At 48.6% G+C, this 27784-nt stretch overlaps 1 protein-coding gene across 3 annotated transcripts; it reads left to right on the plus strand.

Moving 5' to 3' along the window:
* The first annotated feature begins 686 nt into the window (after positions 1 to 686).
* Positions 687 to 27784, plus strand: LOC114039907 (venom factor-like). 3 transcript variants are annotated; one of them, XM_027857835.1, is made up of 41 exons: positions 699 to 879; positions 1334 to 1541; positions 3271 to 3433; positions 3708 to 3778; positions 3906 to 3994; positions 4206 to 4288; positions 4473 to 4560; positions 4897 to 4999; positions 5089 to 5206; positions 5465 to 5580; positions 5908 to 6048; positions 6191 to 6403; positions 6605 to 6799; positions 7193 to 7354; positions 7443 to 7572; positions 8067 to 8147; positions 8371 to 8568; positions 8663 to 8783; positions 9123 to 9208; positions 9385 to 9530; positions 10696 to 10902; positions 12769 to 12820; positions 13092 to 13178; positions 13318 to 13521; positions 14885 to 14960; positions 16436 to 16607; positions 17690 to 17785; positions 17993 to 18146; positions 19842 to 20011; positions 20092 to 20250; positions 20448 to 20507; positions 20903 to 20987; positions 21226 to 21268; positions 21602 to 21689; positions 22563 to 22649; positions 23807 to 23912; positions 24485 to 24574; positions 25312 to 25398; positions 25583 to 25666; positions 26799 to 26934; positions 27399 to 27784. In XM_027857835.1, the coding sequence occupies exons 1-41, from the start codon at positions 803 to 805 to the stop codon at positions 27529 to 27531; spliced, it is 4965 nt and encodes a 1654-aa protein (XP_027713636.1). In that variant the 5' UTR covers positions 699 to 802; the 3' UTR covers positions 27532 to 27784. The 3 variants fall into 3 exon arrangements, with proteins under 3 accessions (XP_027713637.1, XP_027713636.1, XP_027713638.1); XM_027857836.1 differs by lacking the exons at positions 22563 to 22649; positions 23807 to 23912; positions 24485 to 24574; ... (2 more) ...; positions 26799 to 26934; positions 27399 to 27784 and having other exon boundaries at positions 687 to 879; positions 21158 to 21268; XM_027857837.1 differs by lacking the exons at positions 699 to 879; positions 1334 to 1541; positions 3271 to 3433; ... (3 more) ...; positions 4473 to 4560; positions 4897 to 4999 and having other exon boundaries at positions 5095 to 5210.

Consider the following 27784-nt stretch of genomic DNA (forward strand, 5'->3'; position numbering starts at 1 on the left):
TTAAAGGGATTTGTTCTGTGAAGTTTGGATTCAGTCAAAGGGCCATATTTGAGGACCTAGAGGGCCACATGTGGCCTTGAGGATGAAGGTTCCCCATCTCTGGTAGGGCAACCATGACTGAACTGGTAGCCAGGAGGTACTTGGTTTTAACTCCCATCTCTTCCCCTTTCCACCTGTGAGACCACAGGCAAGTCGATTTCATCTCTCTTAGGGGCCTCAGGGGGTGGGTCATATGTTCTTTGAGGTCCCTTAAGTAACTTTAATTCCTACAATCCTCTCTCTGTATCCTAGTGGGAGAGACCTTCCCTCTGGGCCTCAGTTTTCCCACCTATAAAATGAGGCAGTTCACTAAATGATGTCTGAGGTCAACTCCAGCTCTTCATCCCGTGGTTCCTGGAAACTCCTTGTACTTTACACAGGACAGAGAAGGGACAGTAGGCAGCTAACAGTTAGAGTTGCCTGTGTTGGACATTGTACATTGGCCTCTGAGGTCTTGGCCACTAGACAGGCCTTTCCTCTTGGGTGGGGTGGGGGAAGGGAATCACGATCTAGACTTTTCCAGACCCAGGAAAATCATTTCAGGAACAAGAATCAGCTGATAGGGGAGGACCTGGGAACAGGGTTGCTACTGGGTCTGGGACTGGAGGAAGCAACCCACTATCCCATGGGGTTTATGGGAAGCCTTCTCAGTTCAGTTGGTAATTAACTTGATCTGCAGTTAAAGCCAAAAGAAATAACCAGCGAGCAGTGGCCCCAGCTCTACCGGTCTACTTCTTCCATCCTCACCTTGCCAGCCTCTGCCATGGAGGCCCCCAGGATCCTGGGCTTGTCACAACTGCTTCTCTTTCTAGGTCTCCCTCTTGCCCACTATGGCCCTCTGTGAGTAGGGGAGGGGACGAGAAGTGTCTCCTCATGTTCATTTCAGCGTGTGTCCCACATCTGTCTCTTTTTCTGTCAATGTGTTTCCAGGTGTCTTTGGAGGATTTCTCTTGTTGTGATTGGTACCCTCTCCATGTTGGTGTGTTCTCACCATTGTATTTCTTTCCCTCTGCATACCTCTCAGTGTTTCTTGTTCAGGTGTGGGTGGGATCCCACACCCTCTGAGGGCCCTTCCAGCTCCGAGGTTCTTTGACTTCCATTTGGGTTTTGTTGGAGGGCTTTCTTCTGTAGGTCTAGCTGTGGGGGTCTCCTTAGCATCTTTGAGTATAATCCCTTGTGTTTTTCCTCTGCACAACTCCGTGTGATTCTCTTGGCTTTTTCCGCTCTGTGTCCCTGAACATCCCTTTGGTATTCTCCCCTCAGCTTGCTGCCCTCTGTATATCTCCTGGTACAGGTACCTCCTGGTGGCCCCTCGAGTTCTATGGGTGGGGAACCCAGAGAACATCTTGCTGCAGGTGCATCAGGACCCTGAGCAGCCCCTGGTCGAGCCCCTTAAAGTGCTTCTCGCCGTTTGGGACTTTCCCCTAGAGAGGAAGATATTGTATGACAGGTCGCTCACACTCTCCCAAGACAACAACTATATGGCCTTGGTTCCCGTGACGGTACGTGTGTGTTGCAGTATGGTGTAGCTTGGCATGCCGTGTGCGGGGTTGAGTTTGGTAGAGACCCCAAGACAGCTCCTCCATCGCTCCAGTCAGCCCTGAAACATCAGGTCTCAGGATTAAAGGCGGTTTGGGTCAGACCCTGAGAGATACTTCCTAAACATGAGGTTCGAACCTAGAGCCCATGATTCTAGGAAGTCATGGAGTTCAGAGGCAAGGTACTTGACTATATGACCTCTGACTTTCCAGGGTCTAAAGACTCTGTCTCTTTCCTCTGACCAGAGAGAGGATCCTTAAAGCAAGTACTCAGTCTCCTCTGTCAGACGCTCTTTCCAGGGTCCATCCTTGGCTTCCACTCCTCTGAGAGCTCAGTAGAGGTGGGGTCTAGGTACAGGAGGTTCTCTTCTCCAGTCATTTAAACATCTTCCCCCCATGTGCAGAGCACCGTTCTGGGCACACAAGAAGCCGCAAAGCTTAAGACACAGCCCCTGTCCTCATGAAACTTACAATGCCACAGGGGGATAAGGCACAGAAGTGAACAACTATTGACAGTTTTTACATGGTTGGTGCATTGGAGAGGAGCACACAAAAGTCTCTGGAAGTCCCTGATGGGGATGTTACTACTGACCAGGGAGGGGAGCAGAGAATCAGGAATCCTTAGAGTTATTATGTAGGGTAGGAATGCAAGGTGAAATAATAATAATAGCTAAAATTTAGGTAGAGTTTACTATGTGCTAGGTACTGTGCTAAATATTTGACAAATATTATCTCATTGGATCCTCACAACTCTGAGAGGTAGGTGCTATTATCCCCACTTTACAGGTGAGGAAAGTGAGGCAAACAGTGGTTAAATGATTTGCCCAGGGTCCCACAACTAGTAAGTATCTAAGGCTGGATTTGAACTCAGGTCTTTCTGACTCTGGGCCTGGTGCTCTGTCCAATGTGCTGCCTTGGAGAGGGAGGGCACTCCAGGCATAGGAAAAAGCCTGAGCAAAAGTGCAGAAGGGAGAAAGCCCAAAGTACATGGGGTGGGGGTAGAAAGAAGGCTTTTTTGGCTGGAATGTGCTTGGAATGCTTGGAGAAGAGTAATAGGAGCCATGGTTGGAAAGATAGTCACAGTGGCTAGGACTGAGATGCCGGGCAGAAGAGCTGGAACTTTATTTGAGAGACAGTAGGGAGATTTTAAAGTACGGGAATGTCATGATTACCTTCATGCATAAGAATCATGGATATCATTTATAAAAAAATATAAAATACTCAAATTAACAAAACAAGGAATATATACCCTAAAAAGGTTGAAATCTGAAAGAGAAATTAGAAAGACCCCCATAGAGTTGTCCTCTGCAAGATATGGACCGAATCACAGCATCACAGATTTAGAATCAGAAGGGACCGCAAAGGAACCTTAAAGAAAGGTCAACTTTGAATCTCTTCATTTAAAAAAAAATCCAATTAATATTTGTTTCTCTATCACTTACATTTCCTAATGTGCTGGGCTGACAAACTTGGAAAAGCAGAAGCATTTGTGAGCAATGTTAACAGAAGTGAGATGGGCAGGACTTGGTAACACTAATTGTTGAAAGGAAGGGAGGGAAGAAGCCAAAGATAAGGCTAAAGTTAAGAAAACAGAATGTTGGGCAAATAGTGGTGCCCCAGACAGAACCAGGGAAGTCAGTGAAAGGAGCAGGTTTGAAAGAAAGGTACTGAGTTTGAGATGCGTTCTTCCCAGATCCCTGAAAGCGTAGTCTTCCCTCCACGTCCAGGGAAGCAGTACGTGATCCTCAAAGCCTCCTCAGAGACCTTCTCTCTGACAAAAACAATCCTGGTTGCTCCACATGCTGGCTATATCTTCATCCAGACGGATAAGACCATCTATACCCCTAAGCAGTCAGGTGGGTCCCAATGCGGGGGAGGTTCAGATGAAGGAAGGCTGACTTCTAGCTTCTCAAATTGCTCAGAAGACTCCCCTTTCTCTCTCCATCACCCAGAATCTCTGGGCTCCAGCTCCTTCTAACTACTTAAGGTCTCTGGGCTCTGGTTCTCAATCAATGCCCGAGGTCTTTGAGCTCTGGCTTTCCTCACTGCCTAGGGTCTCCGGGCTCTGACTTCTGCTACTGCCAAGATATCTAGGCTCTGGCCAACAACATATCTTTGTTTCTCTCCCAGTTCAATACAGGGTATTCACAGTGAACCATGGATTAGACCCAGTGATGAGGCCATTCACCATTGACATTAAGGTTGTTTCTTTTGGGTCATGAGAACTGGGTCCTGGGTATCCCAACAGAGCTAGGGAGACTCTGGGAAGTGTGTCCTAGGAGTGGGGTAGGGCTTGAGTATCCCTTGACTCTTCTCTTTCCCCCCTAGAACCCCCAAGGCATCTCTGTCATCAGCCAGAACTTAGGGGATGAAAGTGGTTTCTTTGTGGGTTCCTTCCATCTCCCTGAATTGGTCAGGTATCCCCTTCTCTGCTTCCTGCCCCAAAGGCTCCTCCCTCTGATACCACCCCATCCTCCCCTTCTTTCCACTTCTTGTCACCCCCCCTTCCTCTCCCTTCTCCCATCTGCACCAGGCCTTTCCAAAATGGGATGGGGGTGGGGAGGGAAGGGAAGTCTGGAGGAGGGGTTGACTAGCCACTGGGTCTAGACTGTGACATTACTACTTCAGTTTTGGAACTTGGACCATTGAGGCCCGATACCAGAGTGGGCCCCAGGAGCCATACAGTGTGTCCTTTGATGTGAAGGAATATGGTAAGCAACCCTGGGCCATGCTACCAACATTGGACATGTGGTCTAGAGCTCTGGAGTTCTAGCTGTTGGACTCAGGGAACTTGGGTTCTGGGTTTCTGGGCTGGGGTTCTGGACTACAGGCTCCAGGTTCTCCTTTCCTTTGAAACTCACTTCCTCATCAACTCCAAACTTTCTCCCTGTTTAGTGCTCCCATCCTTTGAGGTCCAGTTGGTCCCCAATAAGACCTTCTTCTACCTTAATGACACGACCCTGGGTATTGATATCAAGGCCAGGTGAGCATTGTCACCCCTCATTCAGACAGAGGCAGAGAGATGCCTTACATGTGTAAGGGAAGTATAAAGGGTCAGAAAGGGGGATAGAGAGGCACTTGCGGCTGGAACCAAGTATTCCCCAGCCTCTTCTGCAAAGAAAACTGGGAGAAATCTCAAGCATTTGGCTTCTGAGCCATTTGGGAAAAGTGAGAAGCAGAATATCCTCTCCACACACACTTCCTAAAGCTGACCCAGCAGAGCCATTGGACTAGAAAAGTGAGAATTGAGGTCTTGGCAGCTCTGTGAGGTTGTGTGAGGGTACTTCAGAACCAGTGAGAACCTTCTCTGGGCCTCTAGGTATGTGTTCAAGAAGCCTGTCGATGGACATGCTCTGGCCATTTTTGGGATAAAACTGGACTCTGACTGGATCACCATCCAGGACTCACTGCAGAGAGTGAAGGTCGGCATTGACCCCCCTCTAATCTCCACCCTCTTCTGAGGCTCCCCTTTCTCTCCTCAACTTTTCTTCTCCTCTTCTTCCTGAGTCAGATCTCTGCAGGCGAGGGACGTGCTTCCCTCAGCAAGGCCACCCTGACTTCCCAGTTCCAGGACCTCAACAATCTCCTGGGGGTTTCAATTTTTGTCAATGTCACTGTATTCTCCTCTGGTGGGTGAGCCTCTTACCTTTCTCCTCTAGTACACCCCTTCTGGTTCTCCTAAAATGTGTCAGAAGAAGGAGGGGGAAGGGGAGGAGGAGGGAACTGGGCTGGGCATAACAAATAATTCAGTCTTCTAGAACCTCAGTTTCCTCATCTGTAAAATGGGTCAAAAGGCTTAACGTTCTCTCCACAAGTGAGGAGGGAGGATCAGACCTTCCCTAGTTCCCTGGGGCCTGCTTTCCTCAAAGGCTTCTTTGTTTGCACAGCGGGTGAAATGGTCCAGGCTGAAACCTCAGGGGTGAAGATAGTCCGGAGTCCCTATAACATCAGATTCACCAGAACACCCCATTATTTCAAGCCTGGAATGCCCTTCCACTTTGGGGTGAGGAGTCACCAAAGGCTTCAGACTTCCTTCAAGATAGAAAGCCCATCCTATCTTAGGACACAGACTTACCCTCCCTGCCCCACCCAGGACAAAGACCCTTCCCCCACATTCTAGACCCTTCCCCCCACTCCTAGGACAGAAACCCCACTCTTTCTTAGGACAGTCACTTCCTCCCAGAACAGAGACTCTTCACCAAGACAAAGACTTTCCCTCCTCAAGATAGAGAGTCTCCCCACTTCCCAGACAGAAATTGCCCATATGCTACCTGATATTAGGGTTAAGTAGCCCAGTATTTGCTCCTTCTCCTCCCAACCCAACTTACAGGTCTTGGTCACCAACCCTGATGGCTCTCCAGCATCTGGGGTCCACGTGCAATGTGAAGGCAACAGGGTCCAGACTTCAGCCGAGGGGCTTGGCTCCTTGACCCTTAACACAGCAATCGACTTGGAGAGCTTATCCATTCGAGTAAGGACACAGAGGCCAGTGCCCGGGTGTTGAAGGCGGAGTAGAGAAAATAAGGAAACCCAGAAGGGACACAGAACCCGGGAAGGGGCTGCTACTGGAAGGGAGGGCTTTATTCCCACACCTAATTCCTAGCTCTCCCCAGGTGGAAACAAAGGATGAGCAGCTGCAGCCCCAGGAGCAGGCCTCTGCTGAGCTAACAATCCAGGCCTATAAGACTCAGGAAAACTCTGGAAACTTCCTACACATTGGAGTCAATATCCTGGAAACTGAGGTTGGAAAAAGCATTCATCTGAGCCTCAATACAAGGCACAAGAATGAGGACACCAGAAAGAGAATCACGCACTTCACCATCCTGGTGAGGAGGGGTGCGAAGGCAAAGTCTTCAGGCAGCCGGGGGGGTGGGGGGCCTGCCTTCCTCGCCTTCCCTGATGTCCACTGTAGGAAGTACTCAATCATTGCAGGGGACCTTAGAGAGGGATTTGGTAACTGGATCTGGCACCCTCTTCCAGAGTTACTCCTCAGTGTGCTTCTCCCTCCTTTTCTCCCCTCTGCTAAGTTGTTGAGCAAAGGACAGATCATACAGGTTGAAAGCAAAAGAGCAGAGGGCATCGTGACATCTTCCATGATCCGTGTGATCCCAGAGCTACTGCCGTCCTTCCGTATCCTGGCTTATTACATCCTCCCAGGCTCTAGTCCAGAGCTCGTGGCTGACTCCATCTGGATTGACGTGAAGGACACATGCATGGGCACTGTGAGTCATAGCCTGCCTTCCCTCCTCCACAGCTATCCCCCCAACCCCACTGGCTTCTGTTCTTCCCAGAATGCTAAGTGTCTAGGCCATGAAAGTCCTGAGGTCAGAGATAGAAAAGGTCAGTCTGGGTTGGAGTGATCAAGGAAGACTTCTGGGAGGAGATGAGACTGGAGCTAGACCTTGAAAGACAAGAAACATTTAGAGGAATCAGAGGGACATAGAACAGTGGGATAGGTTACAGTGGGCAGGGTCTCAGGGGGCTGGTGAAGGCGCTGGAAAGATTAGGGAGGAGAGAAACAGATAGGCCCCACACAGACCCAGGGAAGCAGCTGGGGAGCCACATTCCTAACCCTCTATGCCTCAACGTCTCCTTACCTACCCATGTCCATCCAGCTTCAGATAGGCCTGAAGGATTCAGCTAATGAAGAAGTATTTGAACCTGGTGACAAAGTGGACCTACAGCTGACTGGTGACCCTCAAGCCCTGGTGGGTCTGGTTGCTGTGGACAAGGCCGTGCATGCCCTAAATAGCAAGCATAAGCTTTCCCAGAAGAAGGTGAGGTCATGCAAGGAAGTCTAGATTCCATTGCTACTGGACTTGGCCCGGGACAACCCAGCTTAAGGCCGTCCTTGGTGGCCCACAGGTCTGGGATGTGGTGGAGACTCAAGACATTGGCTGCACTGCTGGAAGTGGAAGAGACAACCTAGGCGTTTTTACAGATGCTGGTGTGGACCTCACGACCAATGTTGGCATGAGCACAGAGGCTAGTGAAGGTAGGTGAGAGAAACCGAAGGGAGCAATCAGAGGATGCCAAGGAGGGTTGGCGAAAGGGGCCCTCCAGTCATGGGACACAGTGTAAAGAGCACTGGATTTAGAAACAGAGAATCTGGATTCAAATCTTGGATCTACTTCTATGACCTTCAGCAAGTCCCTTTCTCCAATCTGGGCCTCAGTTTCCTCAGCTATAAAATAACAGGATTATGCTAGATGGTTGCTAAAATTCTTCTGGTTCAAGGTCCTATGGTTAGGAAGGTGGCTGTGAAGGAGGCCACATAGAGGGAGCCAGGAGAAGGAGCTAGAAAGGGAGTTTTATCGCCAAAAGGGTCTTTGGCCAGAATGAGAGTGGGGAGGTAGGTTAGGGGCAAAGGGAAAACCTGACCTCCCATCCCTAGCCAGTGAGCTGCACTCAGTCTCGGGGATAGGAGGTCCAGATTGAAATGACTGGATGTCCTGGTGCACGATTCAGAGGACCTTCCTCCCCCTCTAGACTGGCGATGCTCTCAGAGCTCCTCTTCCTCCTCACGCAAACGCAGGTCCCTGAAGATTCTGGAAAAGAAGAGACAAAAAGGTCAGAATCAGACCTTTTGTGTAGCTGCTTCTTGAACCCATGAATCCCAAATCTTGGTGCCCCCAAAGTACTGAACCTCTAACTTCCAAACCCTGAACCTTCAAACCTTCAAGGACTATTTGGGGAAGGGTGAAGGTGAAGACCGGGGAAGGGAAAAGAGGAGCTTCTATGTTCTTGGCCCATATGGGCTTAAGACCCTCAACTCACTTCCCTCCTTGTGCAGTGAATGAATTCAGGATCGAGCTGGAGAGACGCTGCTGTGAGGCTGGGTTTCGAGAGGGGCCCGTCGGACTCTCTTGTGAGGACCGGGTCCCATGGGTGCGCCATGGCCCCGCTTGTAAGGCCGCCTTTTTACAATGCTGCCATCATGGAGCAAAGCTGGACCAGGAGGCCCAAGCAGAGAGGCTGCTGCTGGGGACTGGTAAGGAGGGAACCAAAGGGGAGGAAGTAGGGAGGAGGTAAGCCAGGGCTCAGGCCAAGGTCTGACAGGGGCACCCCACGCATATATCCCACAGCTGACGAAGATGATGACCCAGACATGTGGTTCTCAGAAGACTTGCCAGTGCGTACAGCCTTCCCTGAGAGCTGGCTCTGGAAAAAGGTCCCCATGCCCAATGGCCCTGCCCGGGGCTCCAGGTAAGACCAAGGCTCCCCAAGGTCCCTTCCCCCAATGTCTTAGGACCAAAAATGAAGCCAAAATAACAACTATTAACACAAAACAGTGACTGTGCCTGAAAGACAAGGACAACGACCTTGTTCCCCAGGAAAATGATCCGAGGATAGCGACTGAAATACAAGGGTAAAGACTACAAGATTTCATTATGGGAAGGTGACCATAACCCTAGGATAGGGACTGATGTCAGACCTCTGACCTCTTACCAAAGACAGTAACTAGGATCGTTGAACAATTGACTGGCCTTGGGACAGTGACTGTGGCTCTAATGGAGTTGTCCCCACCCCCACCCCATCCCCTAGTGTCGCAGCTCTGACCATCCCCGTGACCCTGCCTGATTCCGTCACCACTTGGCAAATCATGGCCGTGAGCCTCCGGAAGGGCAAAGGTGAGTCCTCTCTGCCCCACGTCCTAAGGTCTCAGTGATTGTCCAGCCCCAGGATATGCGGGGCCCCAGTCCTGGGCACGTCCACAATGCAAGACTGTTTCATGGTTCCAACAATCCCAAATCCAACCCCTCCACTTTATAAACATCTGCCCTTTCACTATCTGTCCTTGTGTCAGGTGTCTGCATCTCAGAACCCCTAGAGATGATAGTCAGGAAGATTTTTTTTGTGGACCTGAAGCTGCCCTTCTCTGTGGTCAGGAACGAGCAGGTCCAAATCCAAGCCGTGCTGTACAACTACATCAACAAGAAAAAAACAGCCCGGGTGAGCTGTCAGTGGGAGCTTTGAGCGAGTCAAGAGCAAGCTCTGAATGAACCATGAGCCAGCTTTAGGGAGCTATGAGCCATGGGAGGCGGGGTGCATATGTTTGAGTGGGCCACTAAGGAGCCTTGTGTAATCTGTGAGCGGTGACTAGGCCATGGGCTAGCTGTGATATTGTTGTGACCTCCCTTTAAAATAGGCATGCATTCTCATGCATCGATCATCAATCAGCCAAATCCCATGGCATGTGCTTGGCCTGATCCCCAAAGTGCAGAGGGATGCTGAGAAAGCACCTGGCTCTCTGGGTTCATGAGAGACAACTAATAACCACGGCGGGGTAGAAAACTAGGTGACACAGTGGATCGGCAGTTTTCTATGCCAATAACATCACAGCTAGGTTGCTCATTGGGTAGAGTGTTAGGCCTGGAGTCAGCAAGACCTGAGTTCAAAATACAAACAAACTACACACTCCTCTCTTTATCATTGAAGCCTCTTGATAATCTGGCCTCAACCTACCTTTCTAGGCTTATTCCACATTACTCCCTTCTATGGACTCTGGTCCAGCTAAACTGTCCCATACACGACAGACACTCCACCCATCTCCTCTCTCCTTTCCACTTGGAGCTGCCCTCCAAGTCTGGAATGCACTCCTTTCTCACCTCTGCCTCTTAGAATCCCTAACTTCTTTCAAGGTTTAATTCAACTGCCATCTCCTACACAAATCATTTCTTGATCCTCCTGGCTGCCAGTGCCTCCCTCTCTCTGTCCCCCCCCCCCCACAAATCTCATCCCTTCATTTCTACTTCATTGATATTTTGTATATATTTACACATGTAACTGTTGTCTCCTTTGATAGAATGTAAGCTCCTTAAGGGCAGGGACTGTTTCGTTTCTGTCTTTGTAACTCCAGCTCCTAACAGTGCCCAAGCACCTAATAAATGCTTGTTGATGAATTGATTAATCTGTAAAATAAGTGTGTTGAATCTTCAGAAGAGCCTTCCAGCTCTAATATTCTATGAACCTGCGACCTTTAATGTGGGCTGATATGGGGCCAGGTTCCAGGTTCTCCCTCATTCTCCTGAGGAGGGAATGGAGCTATTAGGTGGCTCTTGTGAATAAGCACCCTGCTTGTGGTGATAGTCTCTGTCCTGATTCCCTTCCAACCCAGGTTCGTGTAGAGTTTCCCTACAAGAAGGCTCTGTGTAGCAAGTCCAGCAAGACCCAATCCTTCCTCCAGAGAGTCTCCGTGCCTCCAGACTCCTCGAGGGTGGTGTCATTCACTGTGCTGCCTGTGGAGCCAGGCAACATTGATGTGGAAGTCCATGTTGAGGGGTCTGGTTTCCAGGACCAAGTGAAGAAGACGCTCTTTGTGCGGGTAACTAAATCCCTCAAGGGTGAGACCAGATAGGAAGATGGGGGTTGGGAAGATGCAGAGGTATTCCCCCCACCCCCACCCCGTCCGCCCCAGGCCGTGTTGCTGCTGGCCTCTCAGATCACTCCAGATGCTGGCTCAACTTTCCCAAAGTTCCTTCTTGCTTGGGGCACTTTGATAACACTCATAGGGAGGTTTTACAGCTGACCTTTGGCCCTCACAAGGTATGCACCCTCAAAATAACTTCTATTTTCCCATGCAGAGCACTTTGCTTACAATGCCCCCAGCAGTAGAGTAAAGAAAATAATGTCCATTTTACAGATCACCTCCTGTATAAGTAGGAGAGCCAGGACTTGATCTCCCAAGGCTGGTGCCCATGTAGGACAGAAAACACCTAATGGAAGCAGAGAGAGTAGATGTCACCAGACACTTGAGTTGAGTCTGTGCTTTTGATGGACACAGTTTTCCTGGCAGGAAAGATTGGAGCAGAAATTGTCAAGCTAAGTTGGTTCATACTGAGGAAGCAAAGAAGTTATCAAAATAGATAAGCCTCTGTCCTGTAATTAACTGAAACAATGGTTATTGATTGGAATATGCATCCCAGGCCAGTTCTATTCTGGGTGCTGCCAGAAAAACAATGACAAAAAGGATGTCGTCCTTGCCTCCCTCCTGGGTCTGACTACAATGGGGAGCCAGGATGCATATACCCACGAAGATACCCAAGGGTCATTGTGGGCACAAGGGCCAGCTTACCAGACTCTAGTGGGGGTATCTCGGCCAGTGCTGAGGGGATGATAGGGGAACGGGGTTGGAGCCCCATGGCTGCCGTGGGCAGAACAGGCCTTGCCAGGGGAGGTGAGCCCTGTGCCCGACATCCAGGAAGGGGAGGGGACTCAAGGAAGTTGAGCCACAGCAAAGTACTCTTGTTTTCTGTGTTCATTATTATTAAAAACCCCTTTCACTTCACATTTCAAGGAGTACTTTTAACTTTTCAAATGATAAAAATTTTCCCCACAAGGTATGGTACAATGGAGAAATCATTAGGCTTGGAGCTGAAAGGCCTTCTCTGAAGAGCCAGCTGCACTGCTCTTTAACTGTGTGGTCTTGGGTAAAGCATAGCATCATAGGGGTCATTGCTAGTGGTCCGGACCTATGTCTTGCCACTGGACTCCCATGACTCCGGAGGAGAGAGTAAGGCTGCTGACTTTGTCTAGTTCTTCCTCCCTCAAATCCAATTCACTTGCAAGTCAAGACATCGCCGTCTTGATGTCATTGATCCTCTTCGAGAACCAATCAAAGGATTGACAGTGACAGGATCACAGTTTTCCAGCTTGGAAGGAATCTCGGAGCACATCGAGGCCAGTTCCACATTTTACAGATAGGAGGGAATGTGGAGCAGGCAAGAAAATGCTGGACAAGAATCAGGAAGACCTGAGTTTCAGTTCTACCTCAGAACCTATTAGCTGGTTGTGTGTCCCTGGGCAAGTCACTTATCATTTCTTAGTCTCAGTTCCCTTATCTGTAATATGAAGATTATAATAGCACCTCCCTCTCAGGATTGTTATGAGGACCAAATGAGATAATATATGGAATGAGCACAATATAAATATTATTATCATTAACTTTGTCATTAGGAAAATGAGGCCAAAAGGTGTTAAATGACTTGCTCGAGGTCACATAGGTAATAAATGGCAGAACTGAGGATTTGAACTCAGGTCATCTGATTCCATACCCAACAAATATCCCACTGTACCATGTTAGCTTCCTTTACCATTCTGGTTTTCCCTTCCCCCAATTGTCAAATGGGTGGGGGGTTGGACTAAATGATCTTTAAGTTCCCTTTACATTCTAGGATTCTTTTGATTACAGGCAGAAGGACAGATAGAGAGAGTCTCTTACAGCCTACTGCTGGATCCTAAAGGTTTGTGAGAACACTGGCCTGGGACAGGTGGGAAAGCTCCAGGGATCCACAGGTGCAGGTGTGGGGGTATACCTGGAGGTCTGAAGGCCACTCGGTTGGAGCACTGGGGATGGAACTGGAGGCCTTGTTCTTGAGATAATCTAGCCAGCCCACTAGGCTATGCTTAGCTCCAATTTGCCTCTGTGGCAGTCTGATCCTCCAAGAACTCTGATCAGCTCATCTTGAAGGGCTCCTGGAACTAAGAAACCATGGGAAATTCATTTCTGCCCAGGTCTCACCCAGGAGGAAAGTGTGCAGAGAAGGGTCTTTGAGAACATGGTGCCTGGCACAGAAGCAGAAGTGTTTGTCAGTGTACAAGGTAATGAGAGCAAGACCATCCCGGGAGAAGTGGGGCAGCTGGGCCGCAGGTGGGAGCTCACCTTTCCTCAGCCTGAGGGGGATGCGGCATACATAGACTACTCTGGTCATGACGGTGCCTCACCCTTCTTTCTTTCAAGGAGACATTCTTGGTGAGCCCATCCTTGGAGCTCTAACACCTTCTGAGTTACACAAGTTGCTGAAAGTGCCAACTGGCTGCCCCGAGCAGACCCTGAGCTCTTTGGCCCCTCTGGTCATCCTAACCCAATACTTGGATGCCACGGGGCAGTGGGGACAAGTTGGGGTGGAGCGGAGAAACCAGGTGGTGGATAACATTGTGACTGGTAAGTGTATGTGTGAAGGGGAGGAGGCTGTTAGCTCCTCCCAGCCTGGGTATGTGTTTTCCCTGGCCATTCCCCATTCTAACCCATAGACGTCAACTCTAAAGTCCCCAAGTTATATCAGAATCCCTGCCTTGCACAAGTACCCCCAGAGCATGACATTTCTTCACTTACAACTGATGGTCCTCCTCCATCTGCTCCCAGACACTGACCATTTCCCTAGGTTAAACCTGGACATTCACACACAACCACTCCTGCCCACGCACACATACACATAGAATTGTCACTTGAGTGATTTTTTTCTCAGTTGACAAACATTAAAGTGCCTGCTAAGGGACTGTCACTGTGCTAATTGCTAAGGATACCAAGAAAGATTAACAAAAAAAAAAAAAAAAAGCCAAGGCCTTACCCTCAAGGAGCTTATATTGTGTTGGGTTTTTTCCCAATTACATGGAAAGATAGTTTTCAACATTCATTTTTATAAGATTTTGAATTCCAAATTTTTCTCCCTTCTTCCGTCCCTCCCTCTTCCCTCCCCAAGATGGCAAGCAATCTGATAGAGGTTATACATATGCAATCATATTTCCACATTAGTCATGTTGTCAAAGAAGAGACAGAACAAAAGGGGAAAACCATGAAAAAAAAGTGAAAATAGTACGCTCTGATCTGCATTCAGGCTTCATAGCTCTTTCTCTGGATGTGGATAGCATTTTCCGTCGTGAGTCTTCAGGACTTGTCTTGGATCGTTGTATTGCTGAGAAGAGCTAAGTCTATCATAGTTGATCATCGTACAATGTTGCTGTTACTGTGTACAATGTTCTCCTGGTTCTAGCTTATATTCTAATGGGGGAGACAACAGATAAAAAAAAATGTACATGTAAGATATATACAGTGTAAATGGAACACTAACTCCCAATCACCAATTATATATCAATGTCCATTCTTTCCAAGTTACACCCAGACACTGAAACTCCTCTAGATATACCTTGTAATGCCCCTTCCCCTGTGTGCGACACCTTGCTACTTAGTCCTGCCAGGATGGAATATGCCCCAAATTACACCACACAGTGGCAACTCCCCCAAGTTACATTCAGACACTACTGACTTCTTCCCCACATTTCCTTTGGGTGCTGGGAATCTCTGAGATTCACTTAAACACTGATGCTCTCCTCAGTTACACTTAACCACTGACACGGTTCCTCCATGTTAAACCAAGATGCAGGAACTGAAGCTCCATCCCTTGTCACGCTCAGTTATACACAGAGACGTTGACTCTCCCAACTTTGTCACACTTGGACACTGATATCCCCTGAAGTTTCACTGGGATCCAGGACCTGAGGCTGACCCTTCACCATCTTCCTACCAGGTTATGCCCGAATGTTGGCTCACCGGAATTCAAATGGTACCTACCACATTCACCGTGAAAGCCCTGGGAGCACATGGTGAGGAAGCTGCTGTCACTGCCCCCAGGCCAATGTTCTCCCCCAATCATTTCACACCCCACTCCATTCTTGAAGTATAGCAATGTCCCTGTTGGTGTGTCTACCCTGCTGGGTCCTAGAATTGCCCCCATTGCTGAGCCAGGCCATCTAACCACACAATGTGGTCAGGGAACCAGCAGGGCACATTTCTCTGGGGGTAATACAGGAATCCCCTTCTTTTACTCCAACATGTGTAGATATGCCTCCTTTAAAAACCTGATGTATTATAGGTGAGATCAACACCAGAAGACCCAGAGGCATACCCCCTCTAGTGTCTGTGGATGCTGCTACCCCCACACTAGCATAAGAGTCTGGGAGTCAGGAGATATGGGTTTTACTGCAAACTCTGTTAACTCATTGTATGAGGCCTCAGTTTCCCCATCTGTAAAATGAGGACAATAATACCTTCCCTGGAAAACTCAGCGGGGATTAAATATGACAGTTAGAAAAATATATTACATCTTGCTGCAGTCCACTCACCTTTGGGGGCGGGAGAGGAGGAGTAGACCCAGACCCTGACCTCAGAGGCCAGACAAGGGGAAGACAGAGAGATAAAGCATTTAGTAAGTATTTTCTAAATGATAAGCATTGTGCTATGTGCTGAGTATAGGTATTTTTTTTTGGCTAGGCAATGGGGTTAAGTGACTTGCCCAGGGTCACACAGTTGGTAAGTGTTATGTGTCTGAGGCCAGATTTGAACTCAGGACCTTCTGACTCTAGGACTGTGCTCTATCCACTGCACCACCTCGCTGCCCCTATGTGCTGAGTATATAAATAGAAGCAAGTAAGATAGTTCCTGTCCTCAAAGAGTTTATATCCTAGTGGGGGAAGACGATACATAAAGCAATATGGGAAGGATACCTTCACATGCAGCAGTTAAGAAGGAGGTAGAAGGGCAGCGAGGTGGCACAGTGGAGGGGAAGCTAGGTGGCGAAGTGGATAGCGCACCAGCCCTGAAGTCAGGAGGACCTGAGTTCAAATCCGGCCTCAGACCGAACACTTGACACTTACTAGCTGTGTGACCCTGGTCAAGTCACTTAACCCAATTGCCTAAAAAAAATTTTTTTAAATTTTAAAAAAAGAAGAAGGAGGTAGAATGGAGATGAGGGGGAGAGGAATCATGGTGGTCTTGGGGAGGGAGTCCCCAGTGAAGAAAGAAAGGTTGCAGATAGAGGTCCTCCCCTCAGGGATCTCTAAGTCTGGCTGCCAAGGCTCAGGGGTAGAGATCAATCTAGACTGGAGGGCTCAGGAAGGGCTCACTGGAGAAGAGCCCTAAAGAGCCAGAAAAAGTAGAGGTCACTGGGTGGAAGCTACAGAAACACAGGCACTGTGTGGGCACTGGGCTTGCTCCTCGCCATCCCTACTGAGTCCAATGAAACAGGACCTCTGCCTCATGACTGTCTACTCCACGGCCATGGTCATCCTCCATTCTGCAGGCTCACCAGCTACGTATTCAGGATCTTTGCTATGGCCTCCAATGGTGGAGTGAGCAAGGGTGGAATAGATAAAGACATTCTATGCAGCAGCGCCAGATGGCTCATTACCCAGAGACAGGAAGAGGATGGGAGCTTTCAGGAAAAAGCGCCAGTGATTGTTAAGTCTATGCAGGTAGGCACTTGGGCCCCGAGGACACAAAGGAGCAGGAAGGCACGGAAGAGTGAAGGGAGGGATAATAGCTTCTCTCAGCCCATTGCCCATTGAGGTAGCCTCCTTTCCTCCTAAACTTAGCCCTGCCCCCTGCCTCAGTCTTGAAAGACAGTTTTGGGGACTGGTACATTTCAATTCAATTCAATAAACATTTATTAAGTGCCTACTAAGTGTCTGCACTGTGCTAACTGCTACAGATGCAAAAAGAGGCAAAAAACAATCCCTGCCCTCAAGGAGCTTACAATCTAATGGGAGGGGACAACATGTAAGCAAATATATACAAATCAAGCTATATACAGGACAACGGGGAGAGCACAAGGCAAAGCTGGGGTCCGGGAAGAGAAGGGGAGCCCTCCATGGTGTGCTCAGCCCTGCGTGGAAGAGAGACAGAGAAAGAGGTCCCTGGCCCCTTGGTGCTTGTGGTCTGCTCAGGGATCCCAGGATAATTGGGGGTATAGCCGAGAAGACCCTTAGGGCTACCCTCAGCTAGTCTAACTCCCTTATTTCTCATACAAGAACACTCAGATTAAGTGACTTGCCCAAGAACACACAGGCTGAAAGGAAAGGAGCCATGATTCAAACCCAGATCCTTCTACTTGAAATTTAGCACTCTTAGGACTCAGAGATGGGACAGAGAATGACACCTGAGAAAAGGCAGCCTAAGTTAGTGAAGAGAGCCTGGAGCTGAGAATTGGGAGTCCTGGCTTAGAGTCTAGCTCTGCCACCAATTTGCTGTATGATAATGAGCAAATCATCTCTCCTCTATGGGTCTCAGTTTCCCCATCTGTAAAATGAGAGCATTGCACTAGAGCCCTAAGCTATGTGAGATTTGGGAACTCAGATCAGATGTACCTCAATCCCATGTCTCCACCGAGACCCTAATCTTCTAAAGGTGCATGGTCTTGGGTTTTTCCTTTCTGCCCACTGCCCGATTTGACTCAGGGAGATCAATGCCAACAATTTAGGAAGGCCTCCTGGAAAAGGAGGGCTCCCAAACCGAGCCCAATGATTTCCAGCTGTTGTGATTCCTTCCATATCTGCAGGGTGGTTATTGGGGTTCCGAGGCCAAAGTTTCTCTGACAGCTTTGGTGTTGATTGCCCTGAAGGAAGGAGAGATTCTATGTAACTCTGAGGAGCTGGTAGGAGGCGCTGTCACCGGCACAGGGAAACACAACGGGACCTGGGGGAGACATAGGAGTCCGTGGTCTTTTCTGTGCCCTGGGTGGTGGGGTCCTGGCACTGATGGGAGGCACTGGGGCTGGGGCTGATGGGAGGCCCTGGGGCTGGGGCTGGGTCCTGGTTTAGCAGGGCCAGTACCAGGCCCTTCTGACCACTGTGCCCCACAGAATGTGAGTGCCAGTATCCAGAGGGCTGGCGCCTTCCTTGAGCAGCAGCTGCCAACCCTGAAAACAGTGTTCAGTGTGGCCATTGCCTCTTATGCCCTGGCCCTTGCAGATAGTCTCCGGGCTAATGACCGTCTGGACGACTTTGCATCACCAGGTGAGTCTGGACATGCAACCTACCCCATGGGATAACAGGGTTGTATGTCACTACCCACCTCTACCAAGATAATGTAATGCTTTCAGCTATTATTGTATTGATCTCTTCACGCTGCTTACCTTTTTTCTTCTTATATCTACATATAGTTTGAGAATTTCATCCTCAAGAGCTTCCCAACCCTCTTGGGCTAATTTCTCCTGCAAAATATTAGGCCAATTGGATTCTGCCTATCCTTTCTCTGAACTCCTTGGAACCTGCTCTCTGGGTAATCCAGGGTGCATGCCTTGCTCTGCCTGGCTTTCCTTTTTTCTTCCTACCATGAGTTCTGTGATGGAATAGTTAGTCACCTGTTCTTCCTCCTCTCCCCTCCCCTACCTCAGGCTTCTATTTTTTCTGCTCAGCAGCAACTTTCTCCACGTTGGTCAGAATCAAGTCTATAGGAGCAGTTTACTTGGTTATTTCTTCCATCTCCTGGAGGATGAAATTCTCATTAAGATTTTTGCCCTGGCCTATGACTTGATAGGGCAGGTAGGTGGCACAGTGGACAGACCACCAGCCCAGGAGTCAGGAGGACATGAGCTCAAATCAGACCTCAGATACTTACTAGCAGTATGACCATGGGCAAATCACTTAACCCTGTTTGCCTCAGTTTCTTCATCTGTAAAATTAGCCAGAGAAGGAAATGGCAAACTACTTCAGTAATTTGCCAAGAAAATCCCAAATGGGATCACAAAGAGTCAGACACAACTGAAAATGATTGGACAACAACAAAACAACAAATAACTTAATGACCAAGAGCAGACAAATGTATCAACTGTTTTCTTTTGGCAGAGAGGGGTTCAGCAGATGAATGGATAGTGGAAGTTGCCTATCACTGTAGTATATACTTCCCTGCAGAGTTTGTGATCTATTTCCCAAAGTTATCTTCCATTTCCTCCTTCTGTCCAAGTGGTCTACAGAATATTCCCATGATTATTTCCTCTCCTTCTCAGCAATGGTGTTGGCAATCACTCTTTAGGTAGAGGTTCCATGAGCCCCAGTTGGAGATCATTAGATTTAGAACTGGAAACGTAGATCACGTAGTGTGACCTTCTCATTTTATAGATGAGGAAACTAAGGCAGAGAATTTTCAGTGGTTGTGTAGAGAGGATTCTGTTCAGGTATAGTTGTATTAGATGACCTCCAGTCTCTTTCAACTCAGATTTTGTGATCTATGTGACTTCTGAAGCCCAGGAAGAGATTGGGAGAGTGAGAGGGTCTCTTACTAACAAGGAAACAGAGACCCAGAGAAGTCACAGAATCATAAATTTCATTGAGTCTAATTCTCTCATTACTGATAAGGAGACTGAGGCTCAGAGAAGTCATAGGAAAATAGAATCATGGACGTTAAGAACAGGAAAGGTCCTTAGAGACCAGTAATACAAATTCCCTTGTTTTACTTATAAGGAATCTAAAACCCAGGAAAGTGATGGGATCATAGATTTTGAGCTAGAAGGGACCTTAAAGGCCATTGAGATCAACTCCCTCATTTTACAAATGAGGAAACTGAGGCCTAGAGAAGTTAGATTCCTTGCTCGGGATCACACAGATAGTAAGCATCAGAAACAGGATTTGAATCCCTCACCCAAGGCCACAGGATCCCTGACTCAGAAACCGTACAGGATGAGTGGGTAACCAGTCAAGCCTCTTTCTTAGATAAGAGCCACTGGAAGGTGGCAAATGACAAGAAGTCACTGTATACGGTGGAGGCCACAGCATATGCTCTCCTGCAGAAGCTACACCTTGGCCGGCATGAAGATGTACACACCATCACCAAGTGGCTCATTGAGAGACGGGAGCTTGGTGGTGGCTTCCAAAGCACCCAGGTGACAAAGGTGGAGGGTACCCCCGGGGCAGCTGGCCCGGGCCACAGGAAATGATCGGCCCTCTCTTTTTTCCCCCGCAGACCACAGTGGTGGCACTTGAGGCCCTCATCCGCTACCGACAGGCCATCGCTGTTGCTGGTATCTCTAACATCCAGGTCCAGATCGCTGTCCCTAAGCGGGCATTCACTGTGGAGTGGAACATTGACCAGACTAATGCCTACCAGCTCCGCTCTCAAAAGGTACAGCACGGCAAGAAGACAGTAAGGCTTAGGCTTCCTTGTGACCAGATCTTCCCTGTTCCTGCAGCCTGGATTCCTGGACTCCTGACCTAACGACTTCTACCTTTCGAGTGGATAGCATGGTGTAGGGAGACTATTGGGCCAGGTTGTTTCTAAGGTTTCTGCATAACTCTGACATTCTGTTATTTTGCTCTCAGTTCTCAGCCCAGGATGACATCATCATCAAAGCTAGTGGCACTGGGAAAGGCACCCTCTCTGTGAGTCTGAACTTTCTTCCCCTGAGTTCAAGGTCAAGATGTTGTTGTATGGGAAGACAAACTAGAATGCTTGTTTGGAGCTTGGGGAAAAAACCCTTCCCTCACCCCTAAGAAGTGTTCTTCTCCCATTCATTTGGGTGCCTGAGTCCTTCTGACCTCCCCCCAGTTATCAGTCTTCCCCTGCCCTCAGGAGCTCCCTTCCCTTACCAATCAGCACATGGGTGAATAGGTGGGGTCTGCCATTTTCATGGGGACATCTCCACTGCACCCCAGGAATGAGAAATAGGAATGCCTTCCACTACTACCCTGGCCCCGTTCCAGAGAAAAGGCCCATGCAATGGGAGGATGCCCTGGTTCCTCTCATTCTCCACTCTCTCATCTTCTCACTGGCCCAGGTCCTGACCATCTACCACAAACTCCCAGACAGCCAAAACAGCTCTTGCCACCCTTATCATCTGAACGTAACCCTGCATCCTGATGGTGAGCCCCCTCCCCCTACACTTTCAGGGCCTTCCTGAAGAAGGGAGGCATCCCCATGTCCTTGATAAGCCTGACATTCTCCCCTACCCCATCCCTGAGGGGAGCAGCCACCCAACCTCTTCCTGGGCACAGTGTCAACATATCTGAAGGTCTCCCCCACTGGTTTCCAGGGGTGAGCACACAAAAACCCCTGGAGTCTCAACTCCTCCCCAGGCTTTTTTTATGGGTGTTTCCACAGAGAGAGGAGAGGGAGAAACCTATCATCTGAGGATCGAGGCAAGGTAACCCCATCTCTACCTTTGTGAGGTACCCTGATTTCCTATCCCTCCAAAAAAGAACACTATTCATCCTGTCCTTCCATAGTGCTCAAGTCCTCTGGCACTGGAGGCCCTGTACCTCTGAATCTGATAGATTGTTTAAGCTGGATTTAACTGTTACATCCCATGCTGGGAGGCCTCCCCTGTGGTACCTTGTGACCTGTCTGTGACTGGTTGTTCTACAGTATCAGGTCCTCAGACTTGGCAGGAATCCTTTCTGACACCAAGGCCCCATCCCCCAGACGCTCCCAAGCTGCCCAAGCCCCCTACCTCAGCCAAGTAGCACTCTACCTTCAGGTACAAAGGGCCCCAAGATGCCACAATGACCATCCTGGAGGTGTCACTGTTGACCGGCTTCTCTCCTGATGAGGGTGACCTAAAGCAGGTGATTCAAAGGACAGAAGGCAGGGACGGGGGGAAGAGTTCCTTAGTTGTATCTAGAATGACAACTACAGTTGGTTACTAATCAGAAATTAGTCCCATCATTTCTTTACACCCTCCAGAAGGGTTCATGCCTAGAGCTTTCCTTTCCCGGTACCTCCCGGTAGTTGCTGAGGAGGGAAACAATAAACCAAGTAATATATAGTCCCAATTCTACAGAAAAAGAAACTGAGGCCAAGAGAGAGGTGTAACTCACCCAATGTCACATAGCAACTTGATGGCAGGACCAAGACCAGACTTTGGGTCTCCTGATTCCTATACCTTGGACCCATTCCCATTGAACAATAACACCTCCAAAGAGGGTATCTCTGCTCAGTTGTAGAGAATTGGGCCTCAAGCTTCCCATTTGTCGAATGGGTTTGAGGAGGCTGCTCAGGGATGCAGTCTGGGAAAAAGAGTCAGATCTTGCAAGTGAATAGGTCCTTCCCCTCAATCCTGATGGGTTGATGCCATCTCCTTCAGGGCCTAGGGGCCTCACCTAGAACCCCAACATTCCTGAGTCCTCCAAGTCTCTGAGTTCTCAGCATCTAAATCCTTGACATCCTCAATATCTCCTAGTCTCTGAGTGTCCAACCTCCCAAATTCCTAATGTCTCAGAGGCCCTGAGTTCCTGACATCCCTAAGTCTCTAGCGTTCCAGTGTCCCTGTCATGCCAAATCACCTATTGTCCCCAAATCATCACCATTCTAAATCTCTGATATCCTCAGATCCCCAAGTCTCTGAGTTCTGATGTCCTAGAGACCCTGTCATCTTAGTACCCAGTGTCCCTGAATCCTTGGTGTTACAAGTCCTGGATGTCTCCATTCCTCTATTTCAGCTTACAAGTAACATTGAGATGTATGCCTTCCAGTATGAGACCAAGACCAGCTCCAGTAACAGCTCTGTCATTCTCTACCTGGAAAAGGTGAGGACAGAACAGTCCAGGCCACCTGGGAACTGAAAGTCAGCCCGAACACAGGGATATGCCCACTGGCAATCCCAAGGCAGGTTGAGGAGCTGACCCCCAAAATACCATGCTCTGTGGACCACAGCTACGAAGACACACAGGGGGTGCCCCGAGATACAGCTCCTTCTAGCCTACACTCATTAGCACATTCAGGAAACTCATACTCAGTTACCCAGTAACTTTCTCACTTATGTCCCTTGACATATAGCTCCCTGTGGTTCATGACCATTAATAGGTGAAATCAGTCAACTACCATTTATTAAGTGCATCCTTGACACATATTAAGTGCCTACTATGTGCTAAGTGCTGGAAATAGAAAGAAAGGCCAACAACAGTCCCTGCTTTCAGGGAGCTCACAGTATGATGGGGGAGACAACATGCAAAAAACTATGCATAAACAGGATATATACAGGATAAATACGGGGTGATCTCAGGGGGAAAGCCCTCAGGAACAGACACTCCAGATATCCCTCTTCCCTAGGCCCCCCATTGATGTTGGGAAGCTGACACATGCAACTTCCTCTGACCCATCCCCGTTAGCACACAGAGAGAGTCGGCACACAAATACACACCCTTCTGAAAATCTGTACCCATTGACACATTAAAATATGTGAGGGCAGGGGGCAGCTAGGTGGCACAGTGGATAGAGCACAGGCCCTGGAGTCAGAAGCGGCCTCAGACACTTGACACTTACTAACTGTGTGACCCTGGACAAGTCACTTAACCCCATTGCCTAACCCCTCCCCCCAAAAAAAGAATATATGAGGGCAATGGCAATTTCTCTAGCTAAAGCCTCAGGGAACCCCTTGGTCCTAGACACAGATTTATGGAATCCACTCCTTCCCAGTCATGTCCTCTTCCCCAAATGCTTCATGATTGTCATCTCTGGGACTGCTGATCTCTTCTTGCAAATAGCTCCCAATGTCCAATGTTCCTAGGTCAGTGCTCCCCTGGTTAGCATCTCTGTGGTCAATATACCCAGAAGTAGTATCTCTCATGATCCCCCTGCAAGCGGAGTTCCCTGTGGTCATTGTCTCCCAAGGTCAACACCTCCCATGAGGGAATATCTGCCATGGTCAGTACCTGATCAGTAACCTGTCTGGCCTCTCTCTCAGCTCTCCAACCGAAGGAACATTGTGCTTAGCTTCCGCATTCACCGGCTGCTTGAGACAGAGCTCTTGCAAGCTGCTTCTGTCACCATTATCAACTACTATGAGCCTGGTGAGTAGGGGCCAAAGTGAGTAGGACTGATGACTGAGACTTTGGAGCAAGGGAAAAGGAGGTGAGCCAGACCTAGGAGGTTGTAAAAGCCTCCAGAGCAGAGCTAAGGAGGGAACATCTGGAAGGGGCAGAGTCAAGGGAAGCCCAGGACATCCCCTGGTCCCTCAGATGGTATTTGAGTTGGACCTGAGAACTCTAGGCAGCCCAGGTCAGAGCCGTAGTCTGCATCCCTGGGGCATGAGGAGCAGGAATGCCCCAGGTACCAGTATGGGGATCAGAGAATCACTCAGAAGCAAAGCCCTTTGGAATGGGAAGGCTAAGAACACACTGTAAGGGCTGGGAAACTGAGATACTTAGCTATTCCTTGGACACCAGAAGCTGGCACATGGGGTTTGGGTTGTGGTGCAGGATATCACAAATGACCTGCTCCATCATCCTGCCATTTGGGGCCAGTCCCACCCAAATCAGTTCAGGTCAGTAGAGGTCCTTGATAGTGGGAAAGCTGCAGGATCCTGAAGGGTCCTCAGCTGCAAGCCCCCTTGTTTCTTGGCTGACCCATGGGGGAATGGCAGAGGAGAGATGCAGTGCCTTCTACAATGTGCCGGGGGACGCTGTGCTCCTGAGAAGAATCTGCCATAAAGATGTGTGCCGGTGCGCTGAAGGTGAGCTGGGGTTCTGACCCATCTGGGCCACATGGAGTAGAACTAGGTAGGAAGGAGTTGCAGTTCCCACCCTGCACAACCTGGGAGGCCCCAGTTACAGACTGAGTTCTGTAGGGGTCTCTAGAGATGCAAGAAGTAACTTTGGGAGACACCTTCTCACAGGCAATTTATTGCAAGGATGTATGGATTCAGGAACAGGTCAACATTTAGCAACCTTTAAAGGGCTCTCTAAATCATAAAGCTGGAAGAGTCTGGGATATAGTAATCTGGAGGTGGCACAGTGGTTAGAGGGCTAAACATGGAGCCAGAAAGACCTGAGTTCAAATCAAGCCTCAGACACTTAGTAGCTTTGTGACCTGGGCAAGTCACTCAACCTCTGTCTGCCTCCATTTCCTCATCTATATAACACTTACCTTCCAGGGTTGTTTTGAGGATAAAATGAGACATTTGTAAAGTGTTTTTCAAACCTTAAAGTGCTATATGAAAGCTATTATTATTGGAGAGGTAAGGGAAGACAGAGAGTGACAAAATTTGGGGGGTTTTATTTTTGTTTTAAGGCAGGAAGGACCTAAAAATAGTTGAGGGAAAGGAGTGAAGGAGTATGGAAGAGTTTTTGATTGATGCTGACATTACTCTACTTGTCCAACTGTCTATCCATCTGTCTGTCTGCCCAACTCTCTGTCCTTCCATCTGTCTGCCCGTCTTTCCTTGGGCTCCATTCTCTCTCATGTACTCAGAGAAGTGCCCCTCCCTAACCAGTAACCACAATGGCATCAACCAGAAGGAACTTCAGATTGCAGCTTGTCAGCCAGGAGTTGACTTTGGTGAGTGCCAAGGCCCCTCCTATAGCTTGCAGTGGGAACAGAGGTTCTTCCTCTGTGATCAAAGATGGGCACCTTTCAGAGGCAGGGCTGGGTGAAATCCAAGACCCCATGAGGGATAAGGGTGGGCAAGAGCTGGGAACCAGTGCCTACACATCAGAGCTAGATGGCTTCATTTTCCAATTAGTCTACAAGGCCCACTTGGTGGAACTGGAGCAGCTTGACACCTATGTCTACTACACCATGAAAATCCTAGAAGTCATCAAAAGTGGTGAGTTTAGCCCTCTGTCCAGTCTCACAGGTCGGGGGAGGGCAGAGGAAAGGTTCAGAGGGGAATGTGCTGGGCTCCCTGCATGTTCAGGAACAGAGATGAGATTGGCCCAGTAAGAGGGAGACATGTTTTTCTGCAACGGGCAGAAGAATCACATCCATGAGTCTCCCCAAAGAGACTCGGTCTTGATGTCACTCGCGTTCAAAGCACCATCAGCCCCTCTTCATTTTAGGATCATGGAATGCCGAGCTAGAAGGGACCTTACAGATGAGCCCAAACCCCTCATTTAGCATTTATTAAGCACCTACGACGTACCAGGCACTGTGCTAAATACTGGGGATACAAAGAAAGGGAAACAAACATTTCCTACTCTCGTGTACAAACAACTATGTCCAAATAAGCTATTGATAGGTTAAATTGGGGGTAATTGTAGAGGGAAAGCGCTGTTTCAAGAGGACTAGACAAGGCTTCTTGCAGAAGGGAGGACCTTGGCTGAGACTTGAAGGAAGCCAGGAATGCTAAGGGGCAGAGAGGAAGAGGAAGAGAGTTCCAGGCATAGGAGACAGCTAGAGCAAAAGCTCCAATCTGGCAGATGGAGTGACTTGGGAAAGGAATGACCAAGAGGCCAATGTCACTGGAGCAGATTCTATGAACAGGAGCAAGGTAAAAGAAAACCAAAAAGGTCTGGAGGAGTCATCTTAGGAAGGGCTTTCAAAGCTAAATAGATCATCTATTTTATTCTGGAGGCAATAGAGAGCCATTGAAGTTTGTTGAATTGAAAGTTAAAAAGTTGAAGAAAAGGACTCAGAAAGGTTAGAAGACTTGTCCAATGGTCTCACTGATCAAGCTTGTCTGCCTCCAAATCTTGCGCTTTCCCCTCTTCCTCCTTCTCCCCCTCTTCCTGCTGTCTTAACAGCCTGTAAGGCGCCTAATCCCAAAGCTCTCGAAGGGGCTTGCAGTTGATGGCAGCTTCCCCTTCCTCAGCCTCTGAGCCCCCAGTTCCTCCAGTGGCAACTTCCCTTCTCAGAAGAAGGCTCAGCCTCTTATTCAGCCCTTGGCCTGACTCAAATCCTGATATTCTCCAACTTCCATATAGAAGCTAAGGAACCTGCCTTGTTTCTCTACCCTACAGGTACAGACACTGGAGTTCTCAACAAAAACAAAAAATTTGTCTCCCACATAATGTGTTTCCATGCTCTTCAGCTGAAGGCCAATGAGACATATTTAATCATGGGCCAGTCATCAGATCTGTGGAAGACCAGAGATGAGTAAGTGCTAGAGACTGCCTTGCTTGTTAGGTGTGGGGGTTGGAGGGTCCCCAGCCCATGGCAAAGACCCTGTCCTACCTCTAATCTCAGGGCCCCCTATGTGAAGAATGATGGGACTCAGAATGTAAGACAGAGCTGGCATTAAAGGCAGGGGTTTTTAGACCATGGTCTGAGTTCTAACCTTCAAGCCTATCCAGCCAGCAGCTCAAACCTCAAATCGGCAATACACAAGTCTCTCCCATTGGACGAAATGAAGAAGCCTAGCCTCCTCCTTTCCTCCTCCCAACACCCCTTTCTTCTTTTTTTTTTATTTTTGCTAGGCAATGAGGTTAAGTGACTTGCCCAGGGTCACCCAGATAGTAAGTGTCAAGTGTCTGAGGCCGGACTTGAACTCAGGTCCTCCTGACTTCAGGGCCAATGCTCTATCTACTGTACCACCTCACTCCTTTTTCTTGTTTTAACAGCTACAGCTATGCCTTAAGCATGGATACCTTCATCATCAAGTGGCCAGAAATATCTGATGTTGCTCTTCTGGAATTTCTAAATGAGCTGGAAAGGTTTTCAGAATTTCTGAGTGTTCATGGCTGTGAATTTTAGCTGGTCTGTGTCCCATTGTGCCCTCAGAGGAGTGATGATAAAGAATGTGAATGCCTCCTATCTCTCAGCAGAGAGCTGGTAGGCTACAGGCACAGAACATGGCATACAATTTCGGACATGGCTATTGTATTCATTTGTTTTCCTTAATCTCATTTTTTATTTGTTCTATTTGGGGACAGGGAATCATTGGGAAGTGATGATGATATTTAAAAAGAAAAAAATATCAATAAAAATGTGAGGATTTAGAAAACAA

Source organism: Vombatus ursinus, unplaced genomic scaffold (assembly GCF_900497805.2).
Source record: "Vombatus ursinus unplaced genomic scaffold, bare-nosed wombat genome assembly UNPS02012319.1, whole genome shotgun sequence".
Classification (NCBI taxonomy): Eukaryota; Metazoa; Chordata; class Mammalia; order Diprotodontia; family Vombatidae; genus Vombatus; species Vombatus ursinus.